Here is a 12,811-nt window from a genome sequence, read left to right as displayed (position 1 = left end):
CGATTTTATCATTTAAAAATAAATTGGATAGGTATATGGACGGGAAAGGAATGGAGGGTTATGGTCTGAGTGCAGGTAGATGGGACTAGGTGAGAGTAAGTGTTCGGCACGGACTAGAAGGGCCGAGATGGCCTGTTTCCGTGCTGTAATTGTTATATGGTTATAAAAGGACACAAAGTGCTGGAGGAACTCAGCAGGTCAGGCAGCACCTCTGGAAAACAGGAGTAGGTGACGTCAGCATGGATGGAAATCCCGGGGGGTGGGGACGACGACACGTCCCCCCCCCCCCCAATGTTTTGAGAGGTGGGGGACAATCCCCCCCCCCCCCCCGTGTTTATTAAAATTTATAAAAATCAATTAAAATTTCAGTTTTCCGCGAGACAGTGGGGGTGTCACTTTTAAGCGCTTGTTAAATGTCTCTATTAACATTGTATTAACACGATGTGTCACCAATTGTGTTTTGACCTTCAAGTATTACTGAAGGTATTCACGGAGAATTTCTTAAAGCTGTCCGATGCGGGTACAATTACCATTTGATCTAATTGGATGTATTGGTGGATAGGAAAGAGTTAAACGAGTATCGGATTTAAACAGGTCAGGTCATTCCTGGCTGGCTTGCAGGGAAGTCCCACATTCAGGTCACTCACGTTATTTAGTATGTTTTTCCCATCTCTCTCCCTCTCTCTCTCCCCTCCAAGGTTAGTTCTTCCGTTTGCCTTTATTTGCTCCAGTTTTATTTGTTTAAGTGTTATTTATCACATTGTAGCTTTTGAAAGATTCAAGCGGGTATCAGACGCTTTCTAAGGGCTGAATCTGTTCGTTCGCGGGGCTTTTCAATGCCCGGCATGACTTAAAATCAAACTGCTGCATTGAGGCGATCGAGGTTCCTGATGTTGAAGACCCCGCCGGGCAATTTTAAGCCGCGCCGGCGATGCAAGGCCCCACAATCGGGCCGATTCACGCCCCACGATTCGGGGACAAAGCTGCTGTTGCTGGAGTTCGGAGTCGGTCACCAACCAGGTCAGCTCCCGAAGGTAGACAAAAATGCTGGAGAAACTCAGCGGGTGAGGCAGCATCTATGGAGCGAAGGAATAGGTGACGTTTCGGGTCAACACCCTTCCTCAGATCTGGTCTGAGGAAGGGTCTGAAGAAGGGTCTCGACCGGAAACGTCACCTATTCCTTTGCTCCATAGATGCTGCCTCACCCGCTGAGTTTCTCCAGCATTTTTGTCTACCTTCGATTTTTCCAGCATCTGCAGTTCTTTCTTAAACAGGTCAGCTCCCGATATTATCGTCCACAGGGCCCACGGCTGAAGCCTCCAAAGCCTCGCGTGTGTGTGCGCATGCGCATGCGCGGGGCCACCAAGGAATTGTGTCTCCCCCATGGTTTGATCGCGATTTCCGCCCCTGGACGTCGGGACCCATCTTCAGACTGATTCAGTCTGCGGAGTTACTCAAGCACTTTGTCTCGTTTCACCTTAAAACTAGGCGCTGATTGCGCTGGTCTGCACCAGTTGACATGACTGCTTAGACTTTAGAGTTTAGACTTTGGATATGCAGTGTGGACACAGGCCCTTCAGCTCACCGAGTCCACACCGATCAGCAATCCCCCTACGCTGGCACTATCCGACACACTAGAGACAATTTAACAATTTTTACCAAAGCCAATTAACCTACAAACCTGTACGTCTTTGCTGTTGCGGCTCACATTGTAGCTCTGGCCGTTAGCTCTTTCCTTGGCCGCTACCAATGACAGGACATGCTTGGTCACCGTGGGGCTCCTTCCCCTCTCACCAGCTTTCCCTCCTTCCTGTCGGCCGCTGCTTTGTTTGCTCCCTGCTTCCCAGGTGGAGTGTGACGGTGACTCCAGGGGAGCAGGAGGAGGTGGCGGCAGTGGGAGAGGCGGAGTGGACGTAGCGACGGAGGAGGAGGTGGAAGTGGAAGTGGCGGAGTGGACAGAGCAACGGGAGGAGCAGGAGGCGGCTGCGGTGGAGGGGGTGGAAGAAGCCAAGTGGACAAAGCCACAGGAAAAGGTGTAAAGTTGGACCACAGCCATCAAATCAACTGGGCAAAATGAAATAAAAATAAATAAGGATGATGATTTGGAGCAATGCTTTAAACAAATCCAGAAGGAAGAGGAAACAGTAGCTGAAAGTTTATGCCAGGCAGATGTGTTGAGGAATTGCTGCAGACAAGGAATTATTAGGACACGTTGATGTGATTCCAGTGGGGAAAAAAGATGAGACCCTGATAGCTTATATCCTAGAATGCTAAAGAAGATATTAATGATTTGGATGAGAGAATTGAATGCAACATCTCCAAGTTTGCGGATGACACTAAGCTGGGGGGCAGTGTTAGCTGTGAGGAGGATGCTAGGAGGCTGCAAGGTGACTTGGATAGGCTGGGTGAGTGGGCAAATGTTTGGCAGATGCAGTATAATGTGGATAAATGTGAGGTTATCCACTTTGGTGGCAAAAACAGGAAAGTAGACTATTATCTGAATGGTGGCTGATTAGGAAAAGAGGAGTTGCAACGAGACCTGGGTGTCATGGTACACCAGTCATTGAAAGTAGGCATGCAGGTGCAGCAGGCAGTGAAAAAAGCGAATGGTATGTTAGCATTCATAGCAAAAGGATTTGAGTATAGGAGCAGGGAGGTTCTACTGCAGTTGTACAGGGTCTTGGTGAGACCACACCTGGAGTATTGCGTACAGTTTTGGTCTCCAAATCTGAGGAAGGACATTATTGCCATAGAGGGAGTGCAGAGAAGGTTCACCAGACTGATTCCTGGGATGTCAGGACTTTCATATGAGGAAAGACTGGATAGACTCGGCTTATACTCGCTAGAATTTAGGAGATTGAGGGGGGATCTTATAGAAACTTACAAAATTTTTAAGTGGTTGGACAGGCTAGATGCAGGAAGATTGTTCCCGATGTTGGGGAAGTCCAGGACAAGGGGTCACAGCTTAAGAATAGAGGGGAAATCCTTTAGGACCGAGATGAGAAAAACATTTTTCACACAGAGAGTGGTGAATCTCTGGAACTCCCTGCCACAGAAGGTAGTTGAGGCCAGTTCATTGGCTACATTTAAGAGGGAGTTAGATGTGGCCCTTGTGGCTAAAGGGATCAGGGGGTATGGAGAGAAGGCAGGTACGGGATACTGAGTTGGATGATCAGCCATGATCATATTGAATGGCGGTGCAGGCTCGAAGTGCCGAATGGCCTACTCTTGCACCTATGTTTCTATGTTTCCATGTAAGAGGGAATAGCAAAGATGATGATCATAATACATCCAAGATTATTGTCGAATAACTAAGGCAATATAAATGTTAACATCTCTGTTCAGGAAGGAAGGGATAATCTAAGTATCTATTGACATAGCATTCAATTACCGCAATGTATGAGTTTATGGATGCTACAGCGCGAATAAAAGGCAAAAAAAATAAAAAAACACATTTCTTTTGAAACTGCTTCATAATATTAGAGATTATGTCAAGCAAATGAAATAAAGAGAGTTTTGAACATGGATTTTCAAAAACTACTTGATAACACAATTGGTAAAATGAATGCAGAAAATGTGATTGAAACATTAAAGGAGAAAGAATACAGTCGACCACTGACTGGCAAAATAAAACAAGAGCAGACCTTCAGATACATGTCTTCAAAAAGGCATGGGGAAAATCTGTTGAATAAATTGGTCTTCAAGATGAAGCATAGGAAGGCAGAGAATTAATCTCAACCCTATACACTGCTGTGTTAATACAAATTGCAATACAAAGAATACAGGCTTTAATTGGGAGAAGAAACATGGAAAGCTTTGAGGAAATCTACTGGAGGTAACCAAACTAGAGAGGTGTAAGTCTCGAGCTACTGCCTTACAGTAACAGACATCCGGTTTTGATCCTGACTATGGATGCTGTCTCCACAGAGTTTCCATGTTCTCCCTGTGACAGCGTAGGTTTTTTCTAGGTCCTCCAGCTTCCTCCCTTATTCCAGACGTGCAGGTTTGAAGGTTAATTGGCTTCTGTAAATTGTCCCTAGTGTGCAGGATAGAACTAGTGATCAGCTTGGATAGGAAAGGCTCAGAGCTCTATCACTCTATATAACTCTATTAACAAAGTAACAACTTACACGAGCAGTAAACAGCTTGCTGTTGGATGCAAAAGGCTCTCTGAAGACCTTTATAATCAGGTTCAATTCACGAAGATACTGCCTCTCCTCTGCAATTTCAGCTTTCACCAAGTCATAGTAATTCTGTTCGTTGGTCACATTTGACCCATCATCTCCCAATGAACACAGACCAATATCATCCTGGTCAAACATGTCCATGAGGACCTGAAAAGAAAATCAAGAAAATCGTCAAACTGAGCGGTATATTTACTGTAATAAAAACATTTTTTATTAATTTACAATTAAAAAAAAAATTTTTTACCAAAATATAAAATTCTACCAAAATAATTTAATCTAAATTATCTCTACACCAATCACTAAAATTCTTAAATAACGAGAGAATTACAGGCATGTTAAAAAAACTACACAAAGGCAGCCTCTCCACCAAAAGACAGGATGGGAGCAAATATAATTGTGATTCTACTAAACATAACCTATAAACATTAGTTCAGGAATCTTTAGAGTTGTAGTGTCAAATACAGTCAACATTAATCTTGCTTGCACTGAGAATGCCAAGTTAACCTGGATAAGTTTAGAAATTAAATATAAAATGATGAGGCATAGATAGTATATAAAATTATGAGAGGCATAGACACTATATTAAAATTATGAGAGGCATAAATAGGGTAGACTGTCGGAACCTTTTTCCTGGGATGGAAAAATCAAATACTAGAGTAGCTCTAAGGTGAGAGGGGCAAGGTTTAAAGGAGATGTGGGGCAACTTTTTGCATTCCACGCAACCAAGTTGCGTGGAATGCAAAAATGTTGCAAAGATGAATATCATAATTTCTATCATTTTAACCACCAACTTTGGCAGCGCATTCCACGCAACTTGGTTCTTAGAAATCTGACCCGTGATACAATGCACCCAGACTCTCAGAAAATATATAGAGAAAGTGCAAAGGGAAGCTTTCAACAAATCAAAATACAGATGGAATTAACAGATAGTTAGTAAATGAAAACAGCAATTGGTGGACATGGGGTGCGTGAGAGGGGGAGGGGGGTTGTTGTTGGATAGATGGTCTGTCTTAACAGAGATAGGATAAAAGAAAGAATATTCTTGACAAATTTAGCTCATCCAACTTGCGTTACACTGAGCCATCCCTGACAAAAGCGAATTTAAAAAATTCTTACAAGAATCCAATGTGTTGCGATCAAGACATGTAAAGCATTGAGGTAATTGTTGCTTTCACCTTTCCATGAGTTAAACAGCAGCCAATTAGCTGAATTAATTTGCTAAAATCAGTAATGCATAACCAAGATACCGCTGAGAAATGATGATATTCATCTTTGCAACATTTCCTCACATGACAGTCAGCAACCTCAGGACTTCTGTTTGAACGAGGTCAGCAGTTCCTGCTTCTGTTTAGTTTAGTTTAGAGAAACAGCGTGGAAACAGGCCCTCAGCCTACCGGGTCCGCATCAACCAGCAATCCCCGCACATTAACACTATCCTACACACATTAGGGACAATTTTATATTTATAGTGCATTCAGAAAGTATTCAGACCCCTTCATTTTTTTCACATTTTGTTACGTTATAGCTTTATTCTAAATTGGAGTAAATTCTTTTTTTCTCATCAATCTACACACAATACCCCATAATAAAAAAGCAAAAACAGGTGTTTAGAACTTTTTGCAAAGTAATTAAAAATAAATAACTGAAATATCAGTTTTACATAAGTATTCAGACCCTTTGCTATGACACTCAAAATTGAGCTTAGGTTCATCCTGTTTCCATTGATTATCCTTGAGATGTTTCCACAACTTGATTGGAGTCCACCAGTGGTAAATTGAATTGACTGTACATGATTTGGAACCTGTCCTACACACCACATATATGGTCCCACAGTTGAGTGCATGTCAGAGCAAAAACCAAGTCATGAAGACGAAGGAATTGTCTGTAGACGTCCGAGACAGGATTATGTTGAGACACAGATCTGGAGAAGGGTATAAAACAATTTCTGCAGCATTGCAGGTCCCGAAGAGCACAGTGGCCTCCATCATTCTTAAATGGAAGAACTTTGGAACCACCAGTACTCTTCATAGAGCTGGCCGCCCGGCCAAACTGAGCAATCGGGGGAGAAGGGCCTTGGTCAGGGAGGTCACTCTGACAGAGCTCCAGAGTCCCTCTGTGGAGATGGGAGAACCTTCCAGAAGGACAACTATATCTGCAGCACTCCCCCAATCAGGCCTTTGGTAGAGTGGCCAGACAGAAGCCACTCCTCAGTTAAAGGCACATGACAGCCCGCTTGAAGTTTGCCAAAAGGCATGAGAAACAAGATTCTCTGGTCTGATGAAACCAAGATGAACTCTTTGACCTGAATGCCAAGTGTCACGTCTGGAGGAAACCAGGCACCGCTTATCACCTGGCCAATACCATACCTACGGTGAAGCATGGTGGTGGCAGCATCATGCTGTGGGGATGTTTTTCAGCGGCAGGAACTAGAAGACTAGTCAGGATCGAGGGAAAGATGAACAGAGCAAAGTACAGAGAGATCCTTGATGAAAACCTGCTCCAGAGCATTCTGGACCTCAGACTGGGGCAGACGTCCACCTTCCAACAGGACAACGACCCCAAGCACACAGCCAAGACAACGCTGAAGTGGCTTTGCGACAAGTCTGTGAATGTCCTTGAGTGGCCCAGCCAGAGCCCAGACCCATTCGAACGAACATCACTGGAGGGACCTGGAAATAGCAGTGCATCGACGCTCCCCATCCAACCTAACAGAGCTTGAGAGGATCAGCAGAGAAGAATGGGAGAAATTACCCAAATACAGGTGTGCCAAGCTGGTAGCGTCATACCCAAGAAGACTTGAGGCTGTAATCGCTGCCAACGATGCCTCAACAAAGTGCTGAGTAAAGGGTCTGAATACTTATGTAAATGTGATAATTCAGTTATTTATTTTTAATTACTTTGCAAAAATTTCAAGACACCTGTTTTCGCTTTTCTATTATGGGGTATTGTGTGTGGATTGATGATACAAAAAATGAATTTAATGGATTTTAGAATAAGGCTGTAATGTAACAAAATGTTGAAAAAGTGAAGGGGTCTGAATACTTTCTGAATGCTCTGTAAACCAAGCCAATTGACCTACAAACCTGTACGTCTTTGGAGTGTGGGAGGAAACCGAAGATCTTGGAGAAAACCCACGCGGTCATGGGGAGAAAACGTACAAACTGCATACAGACAGTACCCATAGTTGGGAACGAACCCGAGTCTCCGCCGCTGTAAACGCTGTAAGGCAGCAACTCTACCGCTGTGCCACCGTGTCGCTGTTAAATATCCACATCTTCTAGTACCGGATCCCCCCCCTCCCCCCCCCCCGCGTGAGAATGCCAATCACATTTCAACTGCCAAGTCAGGGGCTGGAGTGCACTTGGCCGTCGGATGTTTTGATAGTTTCACATCACAGGGTTTCACTGCAAGGGATCGATATGCAGGTTGCCATTGGGTATATGTTCTGGGAAAGACAAACTTTCTCCAGGGACTAGGCTGAGCCTGCTACACTCACCATTGAACCCACACATTGACTGGGGTAATAGTATTCCCCACAATTTCTGGTTCTGGAAACAAATGCAATATTACTTGAGATCCTCTTCAGTGATGAGCTGAACCAGTCTTTCTCCAAAATGGAAACAGTAATTAAGGCACATTTTCAATGATCCCATCCACTGCTGCTCCTAGTTGATCAGAACACATCTGTTTACTCTTGCATCATGTTGATCTTTCTCATCTGTATTGTGCTGGCCTGAATTTCCTGCCAGCAGTAAGCCAGCCTTGCTAACTGCTGGCCAACGTGCCCAGTGCAAAGTTACACCAGATCTGCCCTGGTTTCCCTAGTATCAAAGGTATCAAAGGTATTTTATTGGTCACATTCACATACACCTAGGTGTAGTGAAGTGAAATGCTTCTTGCCATTTTGCAGCACATAAAAAAGGAATACAGACATAACATTAATAAGAGTTTTAAACATAAAGAACATCCCCCCACAATGGTTCCCATTACGAGGGAAGGCACAAAGTCCAGTCCCCAACCCCAGTTCACCCATAGTCGGGCCTATTGAGGCCTCCACAGTTGCCTCTACGGAGACCCGATGTTCCAGGCCGTTCTCGCCGGGTGATGTTGCTCCGGCGTCGGGAGAGTCCTCTCAGCGGCTTGGGAACCCTGGAACGGCTGCTTCCGTACTGGAGGCCGCGGCTTCCGAAGCCAACAAGGCCGCGCCGGTTGGAGCTCCACAACTGGCGATCTCATCTAGAGATCCCAGGCTCCCGGTGTAAAGTTCAGCGCCGCCGCCCGCAGCTGGTCGCTCCACAGTCCCGCAGCTCCGCGATGTTTTCCTCAGCGATCTTCAGCTCAGCTCCAGCGCGGCGACCCGGGCAAGGCATCGCCCGCTCCGCGATAGCGCTCCAGCGCTCCAGCGCTGTGCCGCCGCCGAAGCCGAGGTTCTGGGTGGTCCCCGACAGGAAACGCCGCTCCAGGCCCGCTGGTAGGCCGCGAGGACAGGTCGAAGCTGCAGCCCGGAGAAAAGCTGCCTCTCCGACCAGGTAGGGACCCTGAAAGGTAGTTTCCCCCTTCCTTCCCCCCCCCCCCCCCCCCCCCCCCCCCCCCACATAAAAAAGTCTAGACCTCCAAACAAAACACTTTAACTAACTAAAATTAAAATAAAAAGATGAAAAGACAGACAGCTGCTGGCTGGGCAGCCATGCACAGGACAGCGCCCCCTCCAATTACTTGAGTTGGACTGACTTCCAATGTCAATGCACTGAACAATGGCTGAACCCCCAGCCTAGCCAACCTCAAAGCAGTCAGGAAACATTCCTAAATGTATTTGATATTCACAAATATTCAAAAACTACAAAATGCAGGTTAAAATGTTGTGTTAAAAACCTTCCCTGCACCTCTTGTTTATTTTTTGCCCTTCATTGTAATGTACATTTTAAAATGAGCACTTTAACAGAGAACCCAGAGATTATAAAACAAAGTATATTGTGGCAGAACACTTTACAACTAAAATTGCAATAAATTTTAAACCAGATAACAAAGGAGGAAAGTAAAACTCAGCAATAGAAGAGTGACAGAATTTAAGCACTGATCTAAATAAATAACACAATAAATGTTATCTTCTCACTGCTACCGTCAGAAGCCCGAAGTCCCACATCACCAGGTTCAGAAACAGTTCCTACAATCAGTGTGATGAAGGGTCCCAACCCAAAACATCACCTATCCATGTTCTCCAGAGGTACTGCCTGACCTGCTGAATTACTCCATCACTTTGCATATTTTTTCTTCACATACCTAAAGAAGCTTTTACTGTCCTTTATATTCTTGGCTAGTTTACCTTCATACTTCAACTTTTCTCTCCGTATTGCCTTTTTAGTTACCTTCTGATGCTCTTTAAAAGTTTCTCAATCCTTTGGCTTCCCGCTCATCTTTGCTATGTTATACGTCTTTTATTTTATTTTTATACTGTCCTTGACTTCCCTTGTCAGCCACAGCCTCTTACCCCCCTTAGAATCTATCTTCCTCTTAAGAATGAAATGATCCTGCATCTTCTGAATTATTCCCAGAAATACCTGCCATTGCTGTTCCACCATCATCCCTGCTAGGGTACCTTTTCAGCGCAGAAGCAGGCACTTCGGCCCACCGAGTCAGCAGTGACCAGCGATTCCTGCACATTAACACCATCATCATCGGCGGTCACTCGAAACGAGTATGACTGTCCTCTCCTCCCAATAGGGTCGTCTACTTGTGGGTCTGCAGATCCGCCGATCCGCGATCCACACACCTTGGTGCAACGTGGGCAGTGGAGACTGGCGGTGGCTGGTAGTCGTCGAGCCCCTTTCTCTCTCTCCTTACGGTGCTGTCGCTGTGTCTCTGCGACACGGCGTAGTTCCATTTCGTGACGTGCAGCTCCAGAAGTGCAACACACACTAGGGACAATTTACATTTATACCAAGCCGATTAACCTACAAACCTGTACGTCTTTGGAGTGTGGGAGGAAACCGAAGATCTCGGAGAAAACCCAGGTGGTCACGGGCAGAACGTACAAACTCCGTACAGACAGCACCTGTAGTCGGGATCAAACCGGGTGAGCGGTGCTGTGAGCAGCCTTACCGCTGCCCCACTGTGCCGCCCATTTCTTTCAGAAATTTTGTGTGAGGGTTATATCTAATTTGTTTTTGTGTCTCTCTGAGCAGGTAAGCTTTTCATTGCAATTGTATTTCACCGTACATGTGCATATGACAATAAATCAACTTGAATATAGATAAAACAATATATGCCGTTTATCGTCAATGCTACTAAATTATTAAAATGCTTTATAGCTTTAACGTGCATACTCAGACAGTGAATCAATGCTCACCTTATCGGCACACATTGACACTTTAATATCTTGCTGCGAAATTTCATAATGTCGAATATTTCCAACATAGTTTCCAGCAAGTTTTAGAATGTCAGCAGAAATGTACTCCAGCACAGCCACTATGTAGAGGGAAATCTGATAATCTGCCTTATAGCCCAACACATCCTGTAAACAAAAACAAAATGCGGTAGATATTTTAAGCGTGAAAATAGAAACTGTAGGTAACATTGATATATCAAACAACACCTGTCAAGATAGAAAGTGTTAATGGTTCATGTCAACGGCGACCCTTGGGAATTAATTTTCCAGCTACAGGGTAGCTGCTGTCTCATCATTTCCCATTGCTATGCTATGCTCACCCAGTTTCTTCTGAATTCCTCACTATAGACTGCACTCTTGTTCCTACTCTCCTGATCTGTCTTGGCCTATCTCCATGTGGTCTGTGTTATAAGGTCATAAGTGATCGGAGTAGAATTAGGCCATTAGGCCCATCAAGTCTACTCCGCCATTCAATCATGGCTGATCCACCTCTCCCTCCTAACCCCATTCTCCTGCCTTCTCCCCATAACCTCTGACACCCGTACTAATCAAGAATCTATCTATCTCTGCCTTAAAGATATCAGTGATTTGACCTGCACAGCCTTCTGTGGCAATGAATTCCACAGATTCACCACCCTCTGACTAAAGAATTACCTCCTCGTCTCCTTCCTAAAGGAACGTCCTTTAATTCTGAGGTTGTGACCTCTAGTCCTAGACTTTCCCACTAGCGGAAACATCCTCTCCGCATATAAAATTATAAAAGGACTGTACAAGCTAGATGCAGGAAAATGTTCCCAATGTTGGGCCAGTCCAGAACCAGGGGCCACAGTCTTAGAATAAAGGGGAGGTAATTTAAGACTGAGGTGAGAAAAAACGTTTTCACCCAGAGAGTTGTGAATTTGTGGAATTCCCTGCCACAGAGAGCAGTGGAGGCCAAATCACTGGATGGATTTAAGAGAGAGTTAGATATAGCTCTAGGGGTTGGTGGAATCAAGGGATATGGGGAGAAGGCAGGCACAGGTTATTGATTGGGGACAATCAGCCATGATCACAATGAATGGCGGTGCTGGCTCGAAGGGCCAAATGGCCTCCTCCTGCACCTATTTTCTATGTTTATTCTATCCAGGTTTTTTACTGCTCAGTATGTTTAAATGAGGCCCCATCCTCATTCTTCTAAACTCCAGCGAGTACAGGCCCAGTGCCGTCAAACACTCGTGTCTTGTACCTCACTTGCACCCCCAGCTCTGTGTTGTAAACAGTAAACCACCCTTGCCTCAGATCTTGGACACAACACTTTAGCCGTGTTTCTCTGCACTGCTGCTGCTTGACTGGAAGAGTATTTGCAGCATCCACTCACTTTCACCACTGACTGAGCAGCCGGTTTCCGATCGGCACCCCCACTCACCACCTGTCACTGGGCTGCATTGTGCCCCGGCTACGGCACGCATTATAGCCACTAGGCTGGGTAGGTGATGATGGTGATGATCATGATACTTTCTGAAGACCCGAAAGGTCACCTATTCTTTCTCTCCACAGATGCTGCCTGTCCCGCTGAGTTACTCCAGCATTTTGTGCTTACCTACTGATGGTGATACTTTATTGCCACTTGTACCGAGCCAAGTGCAGCAAAATTCTTTGTTCTTGCATACAAAGTACACTAAAGAGTCGTCACAAAGGCGCCGACAAAGTCACAAAACAAAACTCATCCCTTCTTTGTCCTCCCCACCGGGTCCCCCTTAGTTCTCAGCAGCTGCCCATGCCAGGCTGGGTCGGCATGGACGAGTTTAACCAAAGCGCCTGTTTCCATGCTGTATGACCTGTATAAATCTATGAAATGTGACCACAGGATGACAGAGGAAACCAGAGTCTCCACAACCAATGTCAGGTAAACTATTCCCTTGCTAGGGGGCAATACAATTAATGTACAAAGAACGACAAATAATAAGACCGATTACTTGCACACAGCTACGGAAAAGATCTTCGCAGTAAATCCGAAAATAAAATGATAAACAAGCAACAGATTCCCACTCCACTGCCCACCATTACCGAGCTCAGAGAATCCTGCCATCTCCTCAAACAAACTTATTTTGCCTCTTATTCAGGTGGGATGCCATGCATATTCTACATTATATACACAACTGTATATTGCATTTAAGGCTCAACATTTTGCTTGTCAGCAATGCATTAGTGCAGTGGTTCTCAACCTTTTTTCAGTGATGTACCCCCTGTGAAATATTTT

The 12,811-nt window shown here is 45.0% G+C and overlaps 1 protein-coding gene across 2 annotated transcripts in view; it reads right to left on the bottom strand.

Annotated features, from left to right (window-relative positions):
- The window catches only part of sos2 (SOS Ras/Rho guanine nucleotide exchange factor 2), a 99,227-nt gene that overhangs the window by 49,197 nt on the left and 37,219 nt on the right, over positions 1-12,811 (bottom strand). For both annotated transcript variants that reach the window (XM_033026566.1, XM_033026567.1), the window contains exons 4-5: positions 10,534-10,698; positions 4,131-4,334 (exon numbers count right to left, since the gene is read on the bottom strand). In XM_033026566.1, coding sequence (XP_032882457.1) covers positions 4,131-4,334; positions 10,534-10,698 — 369 coding nt within the window. The remainder of the gene's footprint in view (positions 1-4,130; positions 4,335-10,533; positions 10,699-12,811) is intronic.

This window comes from Amblyraja radiata, chromosome 9 (genome assembly GCF_010909765.2).
Source record: "Amblyraja radiata isolate CabotCenter1 chromosome 9, sAmbRad1.1.pri, whole genome shotgun sequence".
In the NCBI taxonomy this organism is placed as follows: Eukaryota; Metazoa; Chordata; class Chondrichthyes; order Rajiformes; family Rajidae; genus Amblyraja; species Amblyraja radiata.
This window is presented reverse-complemented; position numbering and strand designations above follow the sequence as displayed.